This window comes from Quercus robur, chromosome 5 (genome assembly GCF_932294415.1).
Source record: "Quercus robur chromosome 5, dhQueRobu3.1, whole genome shotgun sequence".
In the NCBI taxonomy this organism is placed as follows: domain Eukaryota; kingdom Viridiplantae; phylum Streptophyta; class Magnoliopsida; order Fagales; family Fagaceae; genus Quercus; species Quercus robur.
Window position 1 is genome coordinate 18,816,118 of NC_065538.1, and position 24,266 is coordinate 18,840,383.

The 24,266-nt window shown below is 34.3% G+C and overlaps 2 protein-coding genes across 2 annotated transcripts; one reads left to right on the forward strand and one right to left on the reverse strand.

Moving 5' to 3' along the window:
• The first annotated feature begins 585 nt into the window (after positions 1 to 585).
• LOC126725373 (1-aminocyclopropane-1-carboxylate oxidase) lies at positions 586 to 3,392 on the forward strand. Its single transcript, XM_050430073.1, has 3 exons — positions 586 to 1,202; positions 2,145 to 2,487; positions 3,093 to 3,392. Exons 1-3 carry the CDS (start codon positions 670 to 672, stop codon positions 3,339 to 3,341), a joined length of 1,125 nt encoding a protein of 374 aa, XP_050286030.1. The 5' UTR covers positions 586 to 669; the 3' UTR covers positions 3,342 to 3,392.
• Positions 3,393 to 7,622: 4,230 nt separating this feature from the next.
• LOC126725374 (protein SAWADEE HOMEODOMAIN HOMOLOG 1-like) lies at positions 7,623 to 16,117 on the reverse strand. Its single transcript, XM_050430074.1, has 9 exons — positions 15,946 to 16,117; positions 14,139 to 14,224; positions 13,963 to 14,008; positions 13,750 to 13,885; positions 12,626 to 12,689; positions 10,001 to 10,052; positions 8,909 to 9,052; positions 8,149 to 8,274; positions 7,623 to 7,978 (listed from the first exon to the last, which is right to left on the reverse strand). Exons 1-9 carry the CDS (start codon positions 16,003 to 16,005, stop codon positions 7,841 to 7,843), a joined length of 852 nt encoding a protein of 283 aa, XP_050286031.1. The 5' UTR covers positions 16,006 to 16,117; the 3' UTR covers positions 7,623 to 7,840.
• Between the last annotated feature and the right edge of the window lie 8,149 nt (positions 16,118 to 24,266).

The window sequence follows — 24,266 nt, forward strand, 5'->3', positions numbered from 1 at the left end:
AAATTTTATTAACGGATTTTCGCCAAATTGTCTAAAACTCTAGCACTGACGTGTAAAGGAACATCATTGGACAAGAAACCATTGACATGTCTAGCATGCAAATTTAGTTGGATGAATTCATTTTGTTTTGACGAGTGACAAATTTTATTTATTACTTCTCTCGAATTTCCAAAAAATATTAGTTATCAATATCCTGATGAAAAAATTGGTAGAAAACACACACAAGAAAGAAAGAAAAAAAAAATGTTTCTGCAATGTTGATTGTGACTTCCATGACCATATATGATAAAGGAATAAAGCAAGATTCTATTCTTTAAGTTTAAATTTTTATTTAAAAAAAAATAAAAAAATCACAGCTGTAAGTAAAAGTCGTGACCCCTCACTAACCTGGCTAATTCTTTGCCATGATGGAGATGATGAATGACACTTGTGCTGTAAAGGAATTGAGAAGAAAATAAAAACCAAAAGCATATTAGGAAAAAGCAAACATTACCTTGATGATTCTCGTCATGTCGGCGACGTTTAAGACATGCCATCATTGCTTCTCCCTTATGCTTTTCCCTTTAACAAATGCACACAAAATCATATTAATACACAAAGTCACAAACTTGAGACATTGTCATATATACTACTACCTAGCTTCACTCACCACCACCCTTCTTAATCCTAATGGCAATGTCACCTGAACATATGTCCGAAAACCCAATTGATTTCCGTGCCCCGCCGCCTTCTCCGATTGCCAGTGGCCGAAGATCTACCGTCACCAATGATGACATCCTCACTGAATTCCTCGAGCACTCGCTACGTGTCCCGGACCTTGTCTTGCCTGACAAGGCCTTTCCCCGCCAAAAGTTCATCGAAAGCCCCCCTGTTATTGATCTCCAATCCTTGGTTTCCAAGGAAAGTGATTCAATTTCAAAGATTTTGGATTCTCTAGCTGGGATTGGGTGCTTTCAGCTAGTGAATCATAAAATTCCGGGTGAAACTATACGTGCAGCACTGGCAGCCGCCACCGGGGTTTTTTGGGTCCCGCAGGAGAAGAAGGCGGCGGTGACAAGGTCCTTGGAAAGGCCTTTTGGGTTTGAGGAGGGTCATGGAGAGGAGGGTGAGAGTGATTTGAGTGAAGAGTTTGTGTGGTGTAGAGATGAAGGTTTGAAGTTGGAAATGGAGGGAATTTGGCCAGTTGGGTATTCAAATTTCAGGTAATAACTGCTTTTTCCTTGTGTAGTTTTGCATTTCTGATCATTGTTTTTGGCTCTATTTCTTAAATACATCTCATCTCATTAATTATCCAAATCGAAGGAATAAGATACCGTCAATAAATGGAAATGAATAAAGCCTATCACGCCAAGAATTTTGTAGTTTAATGGCATTACTTGATCTCTTTTATCATAAGATCCAACATTCAAATCTTCATTCATTCATTTTAAGATTTCATTTATTCCATGCTCTCCCCACTCCAATCGTGACAAACAAAAATTTACAAATTTGTTGTTAGATAATTAGATTTTGAAGAAATAGTTTTCAAATTTCATACTTTGCCTACTGTTTGTGCATTTGCAATCAATTGGAAAGATAAGGTACCTCAAGAAGTTGGCACAAGTTGTGCATTCTTCTCTCTCATGCGGCTGCAAGAGTTGCATTAACCCCTGCAAGAAGTTCAATTTTTGTATGATGTTGTTTAGTAAATAGTAATCGTTCTACATGTTAGAATCGAATTTGATTGATGGACCGGTGTGTAATATGACAAAATGATGAAGCCTTTAACCATACTAGAGTTTTAATTATGAAATTTCTTAATACGAATGGGGACAAAAAAAAAAGTAGTAATTGCATAAAGCGAAAGTGATTTTGAGGTGCAAGCTGAAAAAGTGAAGCAATGCAAGCCATAATGATTTTGCAATTGGTTTAACCCCACTATGATTTACATTTAGCTAAGAGAAAATCCTTTTATACACGGTGTGTGTAAAACACACTCTGTATAACATTAACAAACACAGTTCTTTATCTAAATACAAGGGCCCATGCAATAAGGATGTTTGCCATTCATTTTCTTAACACTGACGCATGCATATAATTATTACTTGTCGCATGCAAATTGTGGAACAATGTTTTATTATGCCAAACTTTTTTGTAATCTGCAGCCAGAAAATGGAGACTCTTTTACTGGATATAGAGAAGGTTGCTGAGAAAATTCTAGTAGCCCTTTGGGAAAACTCTCTAAGAAAATCAGAGTATGGAAATGAAATGACACAAGAGCAAGAAGTTGGGTCAGTATGTTGTCTCTACAAGCATAGCAGAAATGTTCCATCTGATCGGTGGTATGATGTGATCAGGATGCTGATAAGGGGCACTGATTACTCTCATGCCTTGTGCTTGCATTTATGTGATGGGTCTTCAGAGTTTCATGTTTACTCCAAGAAAGGTTGGGTCTCTTTTACCCCAGAAAAAGATGCCCTCATTATCACAGTTGGAGACCAAATCCAGGTAAATTTTTTGGCTGTACATTTGGGTTATTAGTATGAGTGGAACTTTAGTTTGGAGACGCAAAACAAGGTAGGCCTACCAAGCAACAAAAGCTTGTAAATAATAAATTTATCTTGGCCATAAAAAGCTAGCTAGAGCATCAAAAGACATCATTTGAGCCGTTGACATAGCATAAATTCATTGCACAATTCTTAGACTGCAGCCTAGAAGGCCATTTGATGGAACATGATGAAAATTCACTGCTGACAGATCCACCCTTTCATTATGTGATGCTCTATTTGTACAGTTTCTTTCATCATGCTGTACTATAATGATATTAAAAATTCTAACCATGTCACGTTGTTCACTTCTTACTACTATTATTATGGTTATAATTAGTGGTAACCCCCAACCCATCATCATGACTCAAAAACAAACCTTGTTTTACAGCCATTTTAATATCTTAAACTTTTCTGGATACTATATGGACATGGGCTAATCATAACATGGGAAAGATTTTTTAAATAGTGAGGAAAATGATGAAAATTTATATGAATCTTTCTCACTGTAAATTAACATAGATATTTCTATTTTAGTAATCATATATTTCTATGTTCCTCTCACAGGCATTAAGTGGTGGGCATTACAAGCATGTGATAGGCAGGCCAATCTATCAAGATGAGAAAGAGGACTCAATATCAATGGCTTTTCTCTGTTCCCCTCCAAGTTCCACAACCACCACCACCACCACCACTACCACCAGCCACTCTAGAACCAACAAGGACAAGACCATTTCACTGGGTCAACAAGCCTTGGCAGCTTTAATTTTGACTCTTATATACCAACTTTTCGTTTACATTTGTAAGAAATTTTGAAGTTGTCATCACTCATCATTCCATCAATCAATGATTTATACATATAGTCCACTTTGTTGTTTTACACTGTCGGGGGCTGAAAAAGTTTTCCTTCCGACAAATGAGATTTGTGTTGAATTGGAGGCCTAAACCGAAACTTGACAATGGGCTTGAAGCATAGCCCAAAGGCTATCGGTAAAGCTTTTGAGAAATTTGCCTTATATTATGCCTTGGGCCTAGGTTAGGACTAGCAAGGACTATGGGATGGCCCAAAACATTTCCTACAACAAATACGTCAGTACAACAGAAAAGCTTATCGCAATAAAAAAAATACCCCTGCAATAAAATATTCTAGCGCTAAAATATTCCAACAGTAAAGTATTCCAACTGTAAAATAAGATAGTTCATAAATTAAGGAGATTGTCTATATCTCCAAAATCACCATCCATAGGTTCTAGCGAAAAAAAGTCCTCCAATATAATAATATGAAAGAAAAACTCTATAGTAACAATTACATTATAGCCTTCAATAATAAAGGAGTAAATTTTAACCAAAAAAATAAATAAATAAAGGAGTAAACAAACACTATGGGTTCCATTATAGAAAGTAATGGAGAAAGTTTAGTGTGAGATGAAGGAAGAGAGAGAGAGATTCCAACTAGCGTAACAAGATCATTATTATGCCAGGGTATGCTCATGAAAATAGTATATGTAGTAAGTAATGAGGGTCATTTTGGTAGTATGAGTAGTGAGAGAGAGAATATTTAGCAAAACTACTGAAACTTTCTACTGGGGGATGGATGAGAGCTTATGAGTAGAGGTGTGAGGGGTATTTGTGAGCTAGGGACTGAAGAGCTTAGTTTCTAATTTTGAAACTAAGAACTCAGAACCTCACTTAGAGCTTAAGAAAATTAGAGACAAAGGAAAATAGAGAAATGTATGAGAGAGTTGTTCTTCTCTATTGATGTGTCTTGAGGTGTTGGTGGAGAGCTCTATTTATAGTTGAGTTTAAGGGGGTTTTTAGCAAATAATCTCTACCAAAATCAATCTCAATCTTCAAAGAATCCTTTCATAGGATTTGGCCAAGAATGGTATGTTCAGCTTTAAAGTGTTCTTGCTGTTTTGGATAACAACAACTGGAATCTAACTTAGCACCTCAGCCAATGGGATTATAACATGAATTAGACTAATGATCTTGGTTGTCTGCTGCTAGTATTAGGGCTTCCTAGGATAGATTGTGTCACCCCAAGCTGGAAACTATGCCGGAGATCTCCTTGGTACCCTCCAAACCACATTTCCCTAAATTTCCCCATTAAGGTTCATGTGCTTGGTTCATGAACCAGAAAATACACATTTTTGGCATGGTGATGAGCTGTATATAAGTGATTCGAAAAGCTTCCATGGTCTGTTCATGGCTGCCCCTTGTTCCTTGACCAATTGTGTTGGAGAAGAGAGAGAGTATGGCTGGCTTCAACCTTACAACTTTATGTCTTGTCTTGTCAGCGCAACTTTATGTCACATCAATAATCATGAAAATCAACTTGTCAAAGAAAGGTGTAAGCTCAGCTAGACATGTGTCCCCTTCTAATCTGATTTAACAAACTGAAAATGATGGTAGTGGGCCCCAGCTATCAGGATAGTTGTGCTGAAACTTGACTAGTGGCTAGTCTAACCACTTTAGTTACTCAAGTGAGCTTTGGGCTATGTTTGATTTTGCAGTAATTGATCTTTGGAAAATGTTTTACACCATTGATGGTATTTGGTGTCTTAGGAAATTACAGTCAAACTGAAAATACATTCAGTTGACTGTAAAATACACCCCCCTTAAAGTGTTAAATGTTTTACATATTGAAATTACCTTCAAAGCATTTCCACTCCTCACAAAAATCCTCTTCTCACTCACTCTCATCACTCATGCCATGCCCAAGCTGAAGGAAGGAGAGAAGTATCGTCGATGAAGCCTATAACCAACCATTGACCCACGGCCTCAACATCATGCCTGCAAGCCCTACTACCGATGAAGGTAGTTTAGGCACTTCTCTCTTCCTCCCTCGACTCATCCCTCTTCCTCCACCAACCCATCCATTTTCCTCCACCGACCCACCTCCAACTCCACCGATCCATCCTTCTTCCTCCCTTGACCCACCTCCACCAACCCATCCATTTTCCTTCACCAAATCACCGCTACCTCCACCAACCCATCCCTCTCCCTGACCCACCTCCACCAACCCATCCCTTTTCCTCCACCGACCCATGTTCCTCCTTTCTTTTTACTCAAGACCCATATTATCTAATGAGATCTAGGTTTTTATGGGGTTGTTCCCATTTATAGTATAATGTTTTTTTGTTTTGTTTTCATGATTTGGTTGAGGTAATAACAAAAAAAATTTCTTGGGTTGCAATTGATTTATTTTTGTATGTCAAAAATTGAAAATTGTAACTAATCCATTGATTTGATCAATCAATCCATTGAAAATTATAATCAAATTGTATCAAAGGTATTTTTTGACATTTTCTCTGGAAAATGTTTTACATTGGAGAACCAAACACCAGAAATACTTTTTCGGTGTATTTCCTAGAACACAACCAAACAAATGAAAATGTTTTCCTTTCTGTAAAATATTTTCAATTTTTCAATTGAAAATATTTTACACTCAAAAATTATTTTACATGTTGCCAAACATAGCCTTGGTTGCTAAGATTAGCATATGGGCTGGGCTATTTCGACTAAGCCTTGTTGTTTGGCTTCTTTGGGCTTGTTTATCTCTATAAAATGAGTGGTTTTGCCATGGGTAATATACATGGGCTCTTAGAGTTTTTTATGGAAGAAATAAGCATAGTTCCCATAAATTTTGTAGAAGACCTAGTTTTGAAATATGGGTAACATGTCATAGGTAATTTATGTTTCCCATGAGTTAAGGAATTTAGTATGTCAAAATATGTTTTTGCCAAAGAATAGTTTTGGGCTTTGAGCATAATATAATTCTTTTGTCAAATAATATTTAGGCTTTGGTAGAATAATTGTTTGCCGAATAGTCTTGGGTTTTTTGGATAGAATGTGCCAAAATAGTATTGGATTTTTATAAATATTTGCCAAAAAGGTATTTGGGCTTTTTGTAAATAGTTGCAAAAATAGTATTTGATCTTTTTGCAAATAGTTGTCAAAATAGCATTTGGGTTTTTTGTAAATAGTTTGAGATTTTATAAAAATATTGTCGTGTAACAACAGGCTTTGTAAAACTTGCCAAAATAATATTTGAGCTTTTTGTAAATAGTTGCCAAAATAGTATTTGGGTTTTTTGTAAATAATTTGAAATTTTATAAAAATATTTTCGTGTAGCAACGAGCTTTGTAAGAGTGCCATGTAGCAACAGACTTTAGAGTGCCGTATAACAACGGGCTTTGAGATCCCACGTAACAATAGGCTTTAAGATGCCACGTAATAACAGGCTTTAGAAGTGTCGTGCAACAACAAACTTTTAAAAGAGTTTTGTTGGGCTTTTTGGGTTTAGCCCACAAGGTAAATGAGTTTGGGCTTTTATAGAGATGGTAAAATTTTATGGCCCAATTTTGATAATAATATGAGAAGTATTTATGTAGGCTCAAGTTGGGTAATATAGCAAATATTTGTGAAAGCCCAAGTTGGGTAATATTTGTGAGAGCCGAAGTTGGGTAATAACATGGGAAAATATTTGAGTAATATGTGGGAAGTATTTGGATAATATGTCGGAAATATTTGCGATGCCCAAAATAGTTTATGCGCTTGTATGGGTATTTTTGTGAGTGGCCAATGAAATTAGGACCTAAAAAATTGAACCTCAACATACACTAACAAAGAAATGTCACTTACTGATGTTTAACCAGGAAAAATGGCCAGGTAACAAGAGTTGTTCAATATAGATAACGTTAAGTACTTTGTTGGTTGTATTGAGTTTAACCATCACATAGCATCTCATGGAGCTAGCCAAGGCAAAAAAGTAACTACTAATTAGATCCTTTAATCAGAATAATCACTATACTTCAATGGTAACCAAGTACCTAAATTGGCCTGGTACGAGTACGAACTTTGGGATAGGAGGCAGCCACTGATGAAATTGAGGCATCACTATGGTTCAATGATAATGAGCTATCCCTTAGCAAAAAATTGATAATGAGCTATCTAACTTGGTCAAATTTCTTGGTCACAATTGAAGAGCCAAAAGCCAAGAAAATAGTTTCTAGCCCGCTTCTAGACATTGATCTAGGTCGATAGCATGGTCTAAGTCTCTAAGAGGTCCATGACAATAGCAGATTCATATACATGTGGAACAAAATAACTCCCTAGTATTGATAAGAAAACTTTAAAAGAAAGGAAAAAAAAAAAAAAGTTCTATGGTTAGTAGTTAATTTGCCTATTCTATTAGTATATAGGCTTACAATAGGTAACATTCAAAAAGTCTTAGATGATTATGCACATCAACCTCCCACACTAGCACCGCCCCATTCATTTGGTTCCATAACCGCATAAAAGATGTACACAAGTTAAAAAGGAAATTTGATTCCTTCTTGTAATTCAAAGATGGGCTGTGAATAATATTGTGTAGACCCTACTTCAATATCCATAGGGGACCGTGAATAATGTGTTGGCCTGCTACATATCCTCCCAAGCTCAACTTTTTCCTGGTTTACGGCAAATGGATTCAGGCAGAATTAATATATATAGTTTTCACACAACCAAAAATCTATAGCAATGATCAGATACAAAAGTATTTTTGAAAGTTTCACACACATGCACACACATAAGTGAGAGAGGAAGAGAAATTTAAACAATGTAACTTGCCATATATTACCTCAGTGTGATCATGGTCATAGCGGACAACAAAGATGCACCTGCAGCCCTTACTGTCATTGTCATGTGGCATCCTTTTGATTTTAACAATATAGGCATCACAGTAAACTGCATGATGTTCTCTTTCCTGTGAACAGGCCGTTGAGACAAAAAGAGAAGATATCTGTAAAATCTGGGGAAAGTTTTTGACTAACTAACAAGCTCCCTCCATTATTTCCTTCCCAAGTTAAGTAGGACTGATAATTATGAAATTTTGTTGTTCTAGACATTTGAATATCTGATGCAGAACACAAATGGGATATAGGAAATGAAAAAAGTAACAAAAGAACAAATCCTAGGATTCACCACCTGGGGGCATTTAGCATCCCCACCAAACAAAGAGAACAAAGGAGGAGACAAATTCTCAACTCGTTATAATAATTCTTATTCAATATCATCTCCCCTTTTCATTGTTACAGGAATACTAGTTAAACAGGGTTTAGGGATTGCACTAATATAGAAAATACCTAATCAAATCCCTTAAAACCCTTAACATGTAAAACCCCATTCAAAATTTAAATTCAAAAACAAAATTAATTTCACATTCAAAAATAAAATCTTAAATGATTTTAATGCTCCCTGCATCAATATCTAAGAGCTCATCATTTTGAAGGCATCATGTTTGTTTGGACATGAGGACCCATGATTGTAAGTTTGTAGCACAACTTATGGATCATATCCAACAAACAAAATCAAATAAAAAAGCCTACGGAAAAGATTACCTGGAAGCATAGCACAAGATCTCCAACCTTCACCTTATGACAGTCAGAGGCTTCCAAAGGAATAGACCGCTCTCGCACTCTATTTTTAACATTCACCCATTCATCATCCTCCTTACCAAAGCCAGCATATCGTACACGAACTTCCTGTGATATATAACACGATTTCACACCTTTACATAGATTAGCCAATATCATGCTTTATGATCTTGATTTGTTCCACAGTATCTCATATCACTATATAATTGCATGCAACAATTTGACAGATATTAATTTTGTGAGGACTAATTAATCCCACACAAAATGGGAGTTCACCAAGTGTACCTTTTTGCATTGAGTATCTATGCTATAAGCTAACTGAAGAATGAAGCTATTTTTGTTATTCCAACCTGATTTTTTCTTTTACAAACACTTATCCAGATAAATTGTATGTGCGAGAGAGAACAGTAAATATTCCGAAAATAAAAAATAAAAAATAAAAATAATGCTTGATAATTTTACAATCTGAACCACAACAATTTCTTGCCAACATGTTTCTATTTTTATAGGAAATGTACCCAACGTAAGAGACCCCTGACAATTGGATTCCTATTTCCCACAGGCAATCATCATTCTTTTGCACCAACAGGGTAGCTTATCGATATCAGCTAGTAAGATATACAGTTATATACAAACAACTCTTTCTTTTCCCTCTTGAAGAGAGAAGCTAGTTATGCTAAATGCAACAAGAATCAAATTTGAAGAAGAAAACAGACAAATGCATCAAGAATCAAAGCTTATACCAAATTGGATAAATTTATCTCTAGATTAGCCTCACTTATATTATCCTAAATTCAAATCAGGTTAAATACCAATAAGGATTCCAGACTAGCTCTTGCTTGAAATAATCCAAGCATCTGTTGCTCATGAAGCATATTTATGCGACAAACACTACAAAGCAGCCTGTTTTATTTAGCACATAGATATGGAATTGTTTTTTTTTTTTTTTTTTTTTTTTTCCAAAGATATTAATAATTGAAAGGGACCTCTGTTAAGAAAATTTTTATTATCCCTAAAATATATAACAACAAAGATGATGATGATGATGAATCTTACAAGTTCACCTGTATGAAGAACCCTATAACTGAGGAACGAAGCAACATCATACCTGGAAAGCCATAAAAATCTTAGGTACGATTACAATATCAATTCAAAGGAGATTACAACATTCACAACCAAGATTATATATTTTGAAATTGATTCCATCCTAGCTGTAAAAATAATTGTGATTTTCTTGAGTTTACATTTTAACATCATGGAAACCAGAATTCTCGGAACCACTACTACTTGAATCTTTTTGAACTTATTAAGTTTTTTAACAGAGTTGTATCAAAGAAAGAATCTATGCTTTATTCTGAATTAATTAGAATTCAGCATGAAATCCTAGAAAAAACCGTTGCAAATATGAACAATAAACTATCTTAAAAGATCTGTTGGCCTATTAAGTCGTGAATTCATACACAAAGTATGCTAAGTGATGTCGATGCAACTCCAAGCAAGGTAGGAAGAATAGATTCATGATTCAAAGTTTGGGGTTAAGGGAAATAGAGATTGAAGCTCGTAATGATTTAGAAATATTTAAAGGTAATAACATACATATAAGCAAGCATGCATTAAAAAAAAAGGGTAAATTATACCAGTGATTGAAATAAAGAATATTCAAGCAAAAGCTCCAAGTAACTTTACAAGATATTATAAATCCTTAACGAACCTTCACTTGTCCACAAATGTAATGTTTAACCAAAACCATTTCTTTCTTAATGTTATCTTACTTTCACGACTTCTTTTTACTTTTACAATACATTTTATAGTTTATATTTTCCAAGTTCTGAACTAACAGCAACGTGCAACTCATTGTTACAGTGTCAAGTGCTCATATTGGACCTTTAGAAATATATTGTACACATCATCATGAAATCTTTAATGTCAAAATATAAAGAAATAGTATCAGCACGAAGTTTGAACTATGTAATTATGTTAACACATGGAACAAGCAAAATATTCTATAACTTTATATAATCTATAAATGAAATATACACATAAGAAGGTAATGTGAAATTTGTTTTATTCTCTTACCTAATTTGAATTTCATGGAAGAAGGAAGACATTCTTTATATTATGCAAATAGCAGTAGTATATTCCAGTTATCATTTCATATTGACATACCTACCATACATGATTTTGAGCAATTACAGGAGGGGCTACTGCTTTAGTGGGACTCCATAACAACCAAGGTAGTCAAAGGCAAAAGGTGACCTTAAGATGCCAAGGCCTTGTATCGCCCGAGACATGAGGTGACAAAAAGGCACTACTTCGAGTAAAGCAAGGCGCCAAATTTTTTATATATTTATTATACATATAGAATTTAAATCATACATACATAGTGTATTGAAATATTATAATGACATGATTTAGACTCTATTAGTTATTCTAACAATAGGTTTTACAACAAGCTTCTATATAAATTAATTAATCTAACAATAAGTTTTGCAACAAACTTTTGTAAATTAATTTAACTAACAATAGGTTTTATATAACATGCCTTTTTAAATTAATAAGGTTTTACAAATACAACAACCTACTATAAAAAATCTAAAATTTAAAAGGAAAAAAAAAAAACCCTAAGGCTCTTGCCTTAGTGCCTTTTTCATGGCTTAAGTCACTGCCTTACTTGCCTAGGCTGTAAAGGCAAGTGCCTCACTAAAGGCACCTCACCTTAGAGCCTTTAAGGTGCCTTAGTGGCACCTTGCTTGCCCGGGCGACTAGGCGAGCACCCAGCTTGCCTTTGACTACAATGATAACAACAATTATAGGTTTTAAAAACAAGTATAACTACTCAAAGAGAACAATAGCGTATAAGGGTATTGAATTTGCAATCCATATTTGTGAAGTTTAAAGTTCAAATTTTAATTGATATATCTTGGGGTTACCTGAACAAATGTTCCTAGAATATTATCCTGCTTATCATTTCTTATAAACAGCAAGTGGTCTATGATGCCCTCAATTATAGCAGATAAATTACCCACATAAATCCAATGACCAACCTACCTAAATTTAATGATTTCAAGTTGGGCACATTAGAAGGAAAAAATCAAGAAACACTTCTCAATATATTTTTAAATATTACTAATTTGGGCTGTAACCTGATTAATGAACATGATACACTCTTCTTCTTTTTTCAATTTTAATTAAAATCAGATTGGCCTACCTGTCACTACCATAATATGCCAAAACCCTTAATAGCTAAAGTTACATTCTTCATGCATCTAACCTCCTCAAGGTCTGGAAATCCCACAGAATTACAAGCATTACATACATAAACAGAAATTGGAAGAACACATAAGTGCTCCAGCAAAAGCCATTACAATCAAAAGGCACACTGAAGTAACGATTTAACACCATTGAATTATGTTTCTAAACTGGTTCTTGTATAATAAAAGGAATATAATGATGCCAAACCCTATGCACAAAGACATACAAGTATTTTAAATTTTATATGCCATATTGCTATGTATAAGAAAAAGTATATATAACGCCAAATCCTATGCATGAAGATGTACAATTGTTTTAGAAGTTATATGCTATGTATATAACACGTAGTACATATTTCATATAGCTAATAAGCATGTATACATTTCAAGATAAGGTTTTGAATTTCTCAATTAAAAGATACATTCTCACCATGCATTATCTTTCGACGATTTAGCTTCATACCTCAACTCTGAAAGATCTGAGGCCTTTCTAACTGCAATAATAATTGTTATCATAAGCTTCTCTAGAAATGTATATTGAGAATGCATTTTAAACCATAGTAGACCTCCATGGCTTGACATGAGGATAACATACAACATTAACACAACAAATAAAGCGGCCAAAAATATGTTGCACTAGGTATTGCCAAAAATAACCCCTCCCATATGGTCGTTGAGTGATAAACAGTAGCAGACATAATAAATAAAAAATACTGGATAAGACATGGAGAAACAGGAAGAATACTTAAAACAAACAAAATAGTTTATTTTTATTAAGATAAAAAGAAAAAATATATATATACAGTACTCACACAGTTAATTGAGATGAGTATAATACAAATAAAATATATTCGAAATTGAACTAATTAAAACAATTTGCAAAAAATGCAACATCACTTATACAACTGCAGAACTGACTTAGCCAGTGCATTAGGAGATTGGTACTCAAAATGCTTAGAAAAGGGCCAGAGTAAACTTGTGAGCACCTTTTCATAAGCTAAACCATAGTTCCCAAGTTGGGGCCAACATGTTGGTAAGGTACTCAGTTTAGGTTGTTGAAGCACCAGGCAATTATACGTGACCATGTATCAGCAAAAAAATTTTAATATTACAATCTATCAATTAAGTCACGGGCACTATTGAGAATGAACCCTAAACCACCCTATGTTTATATGCCACTCCTGAACCAACATACTATGATGAATTTTGTCAAGCTTTAGGCAGATGAATCCACATCAAGAGATTTATCAGATTACAATTTTTTTTTTTGTGATTACCTTTTCTTCTTCTCTTTGTTCTGAATTCAGTGATATGACAGCATAGAGAAAACTAATTTTTACTCAACAACGAGTGATATTTTATGTTGATATTGCAGTAAACAAACCAAAATATAGTTTTGTGATCAATCAAACAACTTATTTTTCCTGATAATTTTGTTTATATGTAATCACTATTTGAGCATTGAATCTCAAATCCCATAGAACAAGTATGGAACATAATAATAATCATGACTATCTTGTCAACTGTTCCACCCATGCTGACAAACAAATTGACCTTTAGAAGTTGAACTTTGAGGGATATTGCTTGAAATAGGTGCATCTGAATGATCAACAAATAATTTTAGGGCACCAGATGAGGGAGTAGCTTTATCTTGCAACTGTTCTTGTTTGTTCAGGAACCAACTTTGTACCTACAACACAATGAGAATGATATAGTTATAAGAATTTCAAAAACGGAGAAAAAATTGGTAGAGTTTGAATTAAAAACCTGCTCCCATGTTATGGCAGATTTTCCCTTACGACTAGCTGAGCGACTGCAATGATAAAGCAAGCCAAGAAAAATATATGATATGAGGATTAGTTAAACCCTGTTATAAGGAAGCACATAAGGGGTGTTTCATTGAATTAGGCTAAAGTTAAGATACAAGTGAAATGGAAGTTCACCTAAAGCTGATTGCAATATCTTGGCAAAACTCCTGACCCAGTGATTGTTCCCCTACATCCTTGAATATTTTCCCCATTTCTATGATCTTTGAAAGAACAATAAATAATATTAGAAGTTAAACAAAAAGAGAGCAGTGTGATGGTAATATTTAATACAAAAATGCAAATTAAATGAACATAATGTCATAATCTATTCCAACCACTGGAGTTTAAATTGCCCCCCCTCCCCCCCTCCAGCTCCACCCTTCATAATCTATTTCAACTACTGGGGTTCAACGAATCTCAACATTTGATCTAAGGGTGCCAATTTCATTGCAAAAACAAAGGAACATGCTCATTTAGCCCGAATAGGAAGAGTTTTGCACACTATTATAATTGTGATGTTTTAGCAAGCTTTGATCAACCAAAAATAAATCCACACCACATCCTCTTTGTTTTAGAAAGTATCAGCTGGAAAACTAATCTCATCACCACCAGAAGCAACATAATATGAATGGAGGAAGGTCACACAATTTAACCATATATTGATCAGTATAGTGAACAAATCATACAATGCTAGAATATAAGATTTCAGTCTTTCAGAAATTATTTCTGCAAATCTTACACAATGCTCTGACACAGAAACAAGTATTGCTCAAAAAAGAAGTTTTTTTTTTTTTTTGATAAGTATGTATTGCTCAAAAAAGAAGTTTATAATCGTTTATATAAATTTCCACCAAAAAATGTAACAGAATTACTAAATTATCAATTTTGGAAGAAAGATCGTCCCTTCCCCCTTTGTTAAAATAATTAGCTAACTCAAAACTTTGATGCTAGTGAAAGTGGAAAGTAAAGCACTCTATAAACTACAATTAATTTCCCTTCTGATAGGAGTGTCAGACTAATCAATTCAAATATATGTACCACATGGTAACTAATATCCTTTAAAGTGTAAGGATCCTCTTTAGTGTTGCACTTGCCCATTGAGGTCCAATGTGCAAACAAAAGTCATACTGTGTTGTACCGTACAAGCCCTGTAACAAAAAAAAAATTAGTGCATTCTACCTACTGAGTCCTTATCTGGTAATCTTTTTTTTTCTTGATAACTTGATAGTTGGGGGAGGGGGGATTTGAACCTAGATCTCTCTGTTGAAAACACCAAAAGGTGCCAACCAGTTAAGCAAAAAGGCAAGTCCTATCCCGGATTCTTCCTTTGTTTGTTTCAAGCAAATTTCCCTTTTCTTCTTTAGAGTTACAAGTACATTAAATGCTAAAAAAAAGGCCCTCTTCCTCTCAAGCAAAATAATAGTTTCAACTTTCAACCTTGATATGCTGCAGCATAATTGACCACTTGAAAATCATAGATTAGTGTATACTATACCTAAAAGCACATCCCCTATGATTGTTCTTCCTTTAAAGGTTGCCACTTGCCACCTACCCAAGCTTATAAAGCCTCCTCAGCCTAGTAGGGAAGGCCTTAATCAAAACCCATCTTCATATAAACTAATACCAAACCACTAGCCAATCACCCAGCGAAAAAAAAAAAAAAGGAGGGTCTTTCATTTAAATTTCGAAGTTCAAAGCTTGGTGGCAATATGTAAATCCGGAAGCTTAGATGGTTGAGATACAAAGCTGAATTGGACAGCCAAGTAAAACACTCAAATATCATAATACAAAGCACCCCAGCATATAAAAAAAATTCAACCATTCGTATCATATAAAAGGGAAGCTAGGAAGGTGTTTACGGCTAAGTTGTTTAATTTCCAGCAGAGTAAGATAAAAAATGACAGACCCATAAGTGGAAAAACAAAGAGAAGGATGACTCTACCTCAGCAAGAGTGAATTCAGAGAGAGAATCTTCCAAATCTTTTGACCCAAACCCCTCCATTGTTGAGAGATTGTAAAGCAGAAACAGAGAGTAATAAATGTTGTAAATTTTTTTTTTTTTTTGGAGGAACACAGAGTAAACGATGTAAATGAAATGACACTGTTAATAGTGGTTTTTGCATTAGGAAACAACACTTAATGTGATGCGTGTCAGGCGGCATAGGAAAGGAAACAACGTACATGGCATCATATTACTTCAATACCCTTTAAACCATTTTTACTATCTTCCTTTCAATGATTTCTCATCTCTCTCCCATCCTATGTTTTTTAACGTTCATCTTTATCTTTTGAATTTTTATTTTAAGGTAAATTGAAAATTATAAGTTTGGGAGTGCTTTAGATTTTATTTTCTAAAAATTCAAAATTTAGATTTACATTCTAAAGTTTGGGAATGTTTTGATTTTACACCTTAACATTTTAAAATTTGAATTTTATCATTTAAATTTTAAGGGTGTTCAGATTTTACTCACTAAAATTTAGGGTATTTAGATCTTACACCCTGTAATTTCAAAATTTGGGAGTATAAAATCCAAACACCTCCAAAATTTAGAAGGTAAAATCCAAATTTTGAAATGTCATGGTATAATATCTAAACACCCTAAACTTCAAGGTATAAATTCCAAATTCTGAAACTTCAGAGTATAAAATCCATACACATCTAAACTTTAGAGGTGTAATTTAATTTACCCTTTTTTCTCTCATTTCTTTCCTTCTCTTTCATAGTTATTGATCTGAGTGGGACCATAGTTTAAAAAAATTATTTTTAAAAAATATAAATTAAATTATGTATTTTTTTATGCTTTAGCCTCCAAAAAAAAACTCTTTTAAAAAATATTTAGACTCTTGAATTCAAATTTTAATGAGATTGAAACATTAAAAGAAAATTTTTATCATAAAACAAATATATATATATATATATATACACTATATAGATAAAAGTAGTGGCACACTGGCATAGTCAAAAATGTTGTTGATGCTCATTTTTGCCAATGGATACCCAAAAGCCCATGAGGAGGAAGGCCCAATAAAAAGTAAGGTCCAAAGGCCTACCAAGAAGACCGAAGAGCAAGAAAGATTCAAAGAAAACAGAAAAGAAACAAAAGCCTAGACTTACGCCTGGGCTGAGAGAGAAATGCATGGGAAACAGGGAAAGTGGTCTACAGTAGAATACAAATCAGCAACAGAATACAAATTTGTAGCAGAAACATGATAGAAAGAAATAAGGAACAATAGAAAGTGTCAACAGCAGGAATTGCGTGAATGAAAGAAAAACCAGACCAAAAGAAATGACAAACATAACAGGAAATGAGTGAAGAAATGAGACAAGGCCAGCAACAGAAAACACATAAAAAAAAAACATAAAAAAAAAAAAACAAAAAAAAAACAAAACAAAACAAAAACAAAATCATAGAATAGACAAAAGAAAGCAAGGCAAGCCCAAGAGCCCATGCCCTCTTCCACAAAGGATAAACATTGGCAGAGTAGACACGCAACAGGACAAAACAAAACCAATCTGCAACGGTAGAAACAATATGAGAATAAAAGAAGACAAAAACAGAGGATAGTGAAGCAAGCACACAAGGATCGGGGCACCACCAACCTGTACCCAGCCAATACAAAGGAGGTGGGCCCACGATCAAAGGATTTAGAGGATGTGGTTTGGTGGTGGGGGAAAAAGAGTCTATTTTAGGTTTCCAGCCAAAGCTTCTTTTGGGAAAATGCCTTACTGGGATGACATTTTGCCCAAAAGAGGTAGTAGACAGCTAGACCACCTGATGCATGCTACAAAGGTAGGTAGTGAGAGACCCAAGTCCTTATCCATTTAAGAAAGAAGGGAAAGGCTTGTAACAAGAACAAACAAAAAGGAATTTTTTCATGAAATAAGTAGTGGTGGAGTGAGAATGTATTGAGCAGTAGTAGTGGTCGGGCAACTAATGGGTTGGTGGACAGTTCTAAAGGAATGCCATAACAAACCAAAAACATTTAGTGAAGCCCTAGGTGTAAAAGGGAAAAATCTCATGGAATCAATTCACTATAAAATGGGGAAGTAGCCCTAGATGAAAGGGGGAGCGACCCATGGCAAGACAGTGGTAAAAAAAAAAAAAAAAATGGTTAAAAGAAGAGAGAAATCACGGCAGAAATAGGAGCATGCATCAATAGACCATATTTTCCCTCCCTCTTCATCAAACTCACTCTTTGGAATCCCAAAATTAGTAACAAGTAGTCATTTAGGCTCATTCCCCAAAATACACAACTTTAATAGCAGAAGCCTATAACAAGGTTGTTCAAGTTTGAGTTCGAGTTCAAGTTCCTTTTTGGTTCACTTATTGCGAGAAGACTCAATATTTTATCGTTGTCACGAATATTTACATCTATTCAGCTGTAGCACCTTTTTTTTTTTATCATATTTGCTACATCAGCTGTGGTATCTTTGTTTGTTGTATTAGTTATTATGCTATCGCACCTTTTTTTATCATATTTGTCGTATTAGCTATTGTGCTAGCTAAACCTTTTCTGTTGAAGCTTTCTTTTTTCTTCTTTGCTAATATGTGTTTTCCTTTTAATATGGACTAATCATTATTCTACCATATATATATAGGTGGATGCGTATAAGTATATATACGCATATATGTGTGTGTGTGTATAGGTGGATACGCATATATTTGAGTATATGCTAACCCATGTAAACTAACATTTGCTTGATGGGTATTTTATTTGGATTTTAGAGTTTTTCATGTGCATGAATTAGAAAAGTATTTCTATAGTAGAAAATGAAGAGTAGTCATTCACGTTGCAGAAAAGTACCGAAAGCTTTATTGCATAGCAAAAAGTTAAGAAAAGTCAGTTTCACAGTAGAAACTGGGGAAATGTTCCTTTTACGATAAAAACAAGGAATAAGCCTAGTTTACAGCGTAATCCCCTAGACTTTGGACTCAATGTTTACGCACAAACTGTCAGTGGCAGAATGGGACCTTGGAGCCCATTTTGCGAAAGCGTCAGCCCTAACTTCCTTCTTAGAAAAAGTCTAGACTAAACATTGTCTAATAACATCAAGACACGTGTCTAAGGTACAAGAAGTGTAAAAACAACCCTCGCCAAATGTTTTTCAAAGAAACTTATATATTTAATCTCTTGTAAACATTTATGGCTTCCTTAATTGGATGGGATCGAGAGATTGTACTTATATACGTTTAATCTCTTGTAAAGGTTGGACTCTATAATAACATAAAAACAATGGAAAGAAAAAAAAATTTCTTTCAAAATTTAAGAATAAAAAAAAAATTAAAAAAAAAAAACTCATTAAATGTTTACAAGAGATTAAATATATAAGTTTCTTTGAAAAACATTTTTTACTATGCTACTAATTTTATTTATGTAATATATATATATATATATATATTTGAGATAAAATTAAAGGGCATTTTGGTCCAATTACAAAATGACTTGATCTTTCCGTCAAAGCTGACACACGCCCCACACACTAAACACCAAATCCTACACCTCATTAGGAATGGCCGGGTTCGGGTCGGGTTTTTGCATACCCAAACCCGACCCGCGGGCCAAGACCCACGACTCAGACCCAGCCTAATTATTAATCGGGTTTTTTTTTCCGGGTCCCGTTTAGCAGCTTGGGTCCAAATCTAGCCCAACCATTTTTTTTAAGCCCATTAAGATTTTTTGCCAGATTCAAGCCATATATGGCACCCAATTCAAGCCATTCAAGCCCATTAAGATTTTTTTGTATTAAGATTTTTGGCATTTGGGCCACGTTATATGGCAGCCAAATCAATCCAAATCATATGCAGCCAAATCAATCCAAATCATAGGTTAATCATAAATCAATAAATCACTTGTTAATTATACATCTATAAATCAATAAATCACAACTAAAATCACCAGCTAAACATAAAAATAAAATAAATCCAACAAGTCCAAGAACTAAGTATCACAAGTCCAACAAGTTCAAGAAATTAAAAAACTACAAAACAAATCCCACAAGTCTAAGAAATTAAAAAGGCTAAGAAATTACAAAATGTCTTATCCTCCACAAACCAACAAATTAAAAAGGCTAAGAAATTAAGGCTAAAAAGGCTTAGAATAATTATAAACCAACAAATTAATCCAACAAGTCTAAGAAATTAAAAAGGCTACTAAATTAATACAAAATGTCTAATCATCCACAATTGTGACACAACTCCCATCCTCTTCATTAGGCTCCCCATCATCAAGAATTAATTGAAGTGTATAATCTCCAAACATAGTTGAAGAACCTACAACAACAATGAATTAAAAAATAGAATAAACTTCATCAAATTGTAACTAGCAAATATAAAAATACAATTTTGATTTTATAAATAGAAATTAGACAATTGCTAACCGTTGATTTCACTCTATAACCAATTCTGAGCACACATCATTGCCCTACTACGGTATGGACTTAAAAGTCTCCCACTAGTGCTAAAAGCAGATTCTGAAGCAACAGTTGTGACAGGAATGGCTAAAATATCTCTTGCAATCCTTTGTAAAGTAGGATACTTGAGACCATTACTTTTCCACCATCCCAAAATATCAAAATTTTCACTCCTCTTCAACACTCCCTCATCAATGAAATGATCAAATTCCATTCTAGCACTCCCATGTTTCTTTTCCATGATGGCATTGGGTTTTAACTTTTCCATCAACTTTCTTCCTTGTAAAATGAGCCCAAACATCTGAGGTAGTCTTTCTTTTTTTACTTGTATCCAATTCCTCATTTGTAAGCTCTTGCTCTCCCTCTTCCTCTGTCCCTTCTTGTTCCTCTACCTCTAAGTCTTCTCCCACTAAGTCCGCCGTCAAGGATTTTGGATTCCTAATTGGTTCAGAAGTTTGGGAGTTAGAATCAAAATAAATTATCACAAATTTATTATTACACATACTCATTGATTAATAGGCACAAATTCATAATTACACAAATTTACAAATTCTATCAACGCAATCATAATTAAACATGATTAACTACAAATTCAAACACTTACTCGTTGTTTAATGGTGATCCTGAGGGTGAGCTACCAGGTGACAATGATGAGGGTGATCGTGAAAATGGCGAAGGAGACCGCATAGTTGGCAAGGGACAACATCCAGTTCTCAAGGGAGAGCCACTTGGCGAGGAAGAACCATATTTGTTTGTGTCTGTGTTTGTGTCTTCCATCTCCGTTTTAGGCTCTACATTCCAAACACAAAAAATAATAAACAATTTCTTCCATTAAACAAACTATACAGATATGAAGGGAAAGAACAGGGGAACAGAATGCTTTGAGACTTGAATCAGAAAAAGATATGTGTACAAAAATTCACTACCATATTTCACACTTAGTTTCACTGATTTCAACATCCCCAATTTATTACTTATCATCAAATCCAATCCTAATTACCAAAACAAACCCAAAACACTACAAACACCTTAACCCATAAACCAAACCCTCACCCACCCAAAACCCAAATAAACATTATTATCATCACAACACTGAAAAAAATTCAAACAAATTTTAATGAAACATTGAAGAAAAAAAAATCCAAAATTTTAAAACAAAAAATCCAAATCAGATTACTTTCCAAAAACTTAGCATTGACATGAAACAGAGGAAAGGAGCCATAAGCAACAACAAATTTTATTCCTTATACAGCTTTTGTTTTTTCTTCTGCTGATAAGAAGCAAATCACCTATAATCTTTTTCTATTCACATACCGAACCAACACAAAGAACTGAAAACTGAAAAACCCAATTCACATATCAAAAAACCGAAACAAATGAGATAAGAAAAGTCTGCAACTTTTTGCTTACCCGCAACAAGATAGGCAAGCAAGACAAAGAAAATGAAGATTGAAGGAAGGAACACAACCATCCATTTATGCTTTATTAATCTGAAATTTAAATAATAAAAAATTTATTTTTCCATTATTGAGAAAAACTCCATTAAAGCAACTATCTAGCTTAGTTTTCCTACTAAAACTGAAATTTCTTTTTGCAAAAATTATAACTACCAAAACAATATTCACAAGATCGTCAAAATGCAACCAAAACTCACACACATATACAAGCGTAGAACTACTATATATAGTGAACGAGGTGGTACCTTTCTCGGACTGAGGGTGTGTCGGAGTGACTGAGCTGAGGGAGAGGGAGTGTCGGACTAAGGGAGGGAGGCATGAGGGAGTGTGGGAGTGAGGGTGAGGGAGTGTCGGAGTGTGGGAGTGAGCTGAAATGAGGGAGAGGGAGTGTCGGACTGAGGCAGGGAGGCTGCTGAGTTCAGTTGCTGCTGAAGAGAAATGAGGGATTAGGGTTAGATTATAGGGGTGTATATATATATATATATATATATAGGGTATTTTTGTAATTTCAGGGTACCGGGTTTTTATCCGAGCCGGATTTCGGGTCGGGTCTCGAGTTTTTTTGATAAAACCCAGACCCGTTTCGGGGTTTTTTTTTTTTTTAATCCATACGCGACCCTATTCCTAATCGTACCGGGTAAAACCCGGCCCATTAGGGTCGGGCTGGGCCGGATACCCACGGGTCGGACAAAAATTGCCTTCCCTACACCTCATGAACATTACAATTCTAGCAATAGAATTGTTCCGTGAGATGTTATATTGCTGCTGGGGTCTGGATTTCTGTGGAATACTATATTATGGGCCGATTTTTTTGTAGCCCAATGAATATGGGGGAGTCTGTGGAAGACTTAAAGGTAATTAAGCCCAAGTTGATGTCATTAATAATGGCTTGGATTTGGAGTGATATCGTGAGATGAAAGAATGGCCCATTAATCAAGCTTTGGATTCGCCAAAGTTTTAAAGATGTACTACCCATTAATCAAACTTTGGATTCGCCAAAGTTTTAAAGATGTACTACAATACATGTCCAGTTATAGCATGGGGAGTTTTGAAATTTTGTAGTGGCTACTAAGATTATGATATGACCCAATTATTAATTCCTTTTTATTTTTGAAAAACTAATTCCATTCATTTAAAGTGAGGCCATTGGAATTATAATGGGCAGAAGAGACTTATTCTTATTGTATTAATTTGAAAACTAATTTGTAAGTGAAGTGACCCTTTTTGCTGACAAAAAAAAAAAAAAAATTGAATCTTCACCTTTATTTTGAGGTAAATAGTAGGCTCTAGTTAGTTTAATTAATAAGTTTTTTCGTCATCGAATAAGAGATTTAGAATTTGATCCTCCGCTTACACTAAAAATCAATTTATGTCTTATTTTGATGATAAATAACAATCATTAGAAATGGCCATTATAGGTTCAAACTATATATTTTTTAAAAAAAAATTGAGGCAAATGAATGTTTAGGAAGTCATAGTTAATGCTTCATTAAAGGAGCTTCGAACTAATTGTCCATTTCATTCCTTATGAGCTTCTATTATGATGTCTTTTACCCAAAGGATATTATGAGCTTCCTTATGAGCTTCTAATTGTCTTGTGCTTCTCCATTCCTAATCTGATAAAGGGTAAAGTTTCTATCTAGGGTTTTTGTCCTTTAAAATACAAATATATTTTAAAGGACATGTATCATGTTTATTTCGCATATAATGCGCTAAAGTACGGGACACAATATTGCAAACTCTCTAATAAGAGCAACCACACATTACAATATTGTTTGAGTTAAGTATATTGCGACAAGTCCAAGAGATATTTTCTAGGGGATTGGCTTTGAATGGGGATTTTTCTTTCAAGTACTTAGCTTTTATGTGGCTTGAACCCAAAACTTTGGTAGGTGTTTTTCTTTCAAGTACTTGGCTTTTCATGGCTTGAACCCAAAGTTTTTGGTAGGTGGCTTTGAGACTACCCATCCTAATTAACTTGGCTGCAAGAACGTGTTTGTATCAAACATTTTTCTATGAACGAACACAAAATAGCTTTTTTTCAAATGTTACATGACGGTAGGGGGTATGGATCTATATTTTGAAATTTTTAAAAGGTAAAAAAAATTAAAATATCCCCAATATTAAGGTCGTAAATTGCAATTTAATCTTTAAATTAAAATGTTTTTTATTTGAAGGATTAATAAACACGATATTTGTTTATGGTTTATAATTTTCTATTAGCTTTAAAAAAATGTAAAAAAACCAAAAATACATTTGACGGTTGTTTAAGCTAATTTGGCTAGTTTTTGAAATTTTAATTTTAACTAGTTATTGTAATATTTTTTAGGCCAAAATACTTTGGTCTTTGAATATTCAATGAGTGCTATTGGCCTATGAAGTTTCAAAAAAGAT

Coding starts and splice junctions, on each gene's coding strand:
- LOC126725373 (XM_050430073.1), top strand. CDS start 670: ATGGCAATGTCACCTGAACATATGTCCGAAAACCCAATTGATTTCCGT. Junction 1,203..2,144: donor GTTGGGTATTCAAATTTCAG/GTAATAACTGCT, acceptor TGTAATCTGCAG/CCAGAAAATGGAGACTCTTT. Junction 2,488..3,092: donor CAGTTGGAGACCAAATCCAG/GTAAATTTTTTG, acceptor TTCCTCTCACAG/GCATTAAGTGGTGGGCATTA.
- LOC126725374 (XM_050430074.1), bottom strand. CDS start 16,005: ATGGAGGGGTTTGGGTCAAAAGATTTGGAAGATTCTCTCTCTGAATTC. Junction 9,053..10,000: donor TTCTTCATACAGGTGAACTT/GTAAGATTCATC, acceptor TATATATCACAG/GAAGTTCGTGTACGATATGC. Junction 7,979..8,148: donor ATGACCATGATCACACTGAG/GTAATATATGGC, acceptor GCCGTAAACCAG/GAAAAAGTTGAGCTTGGGAG.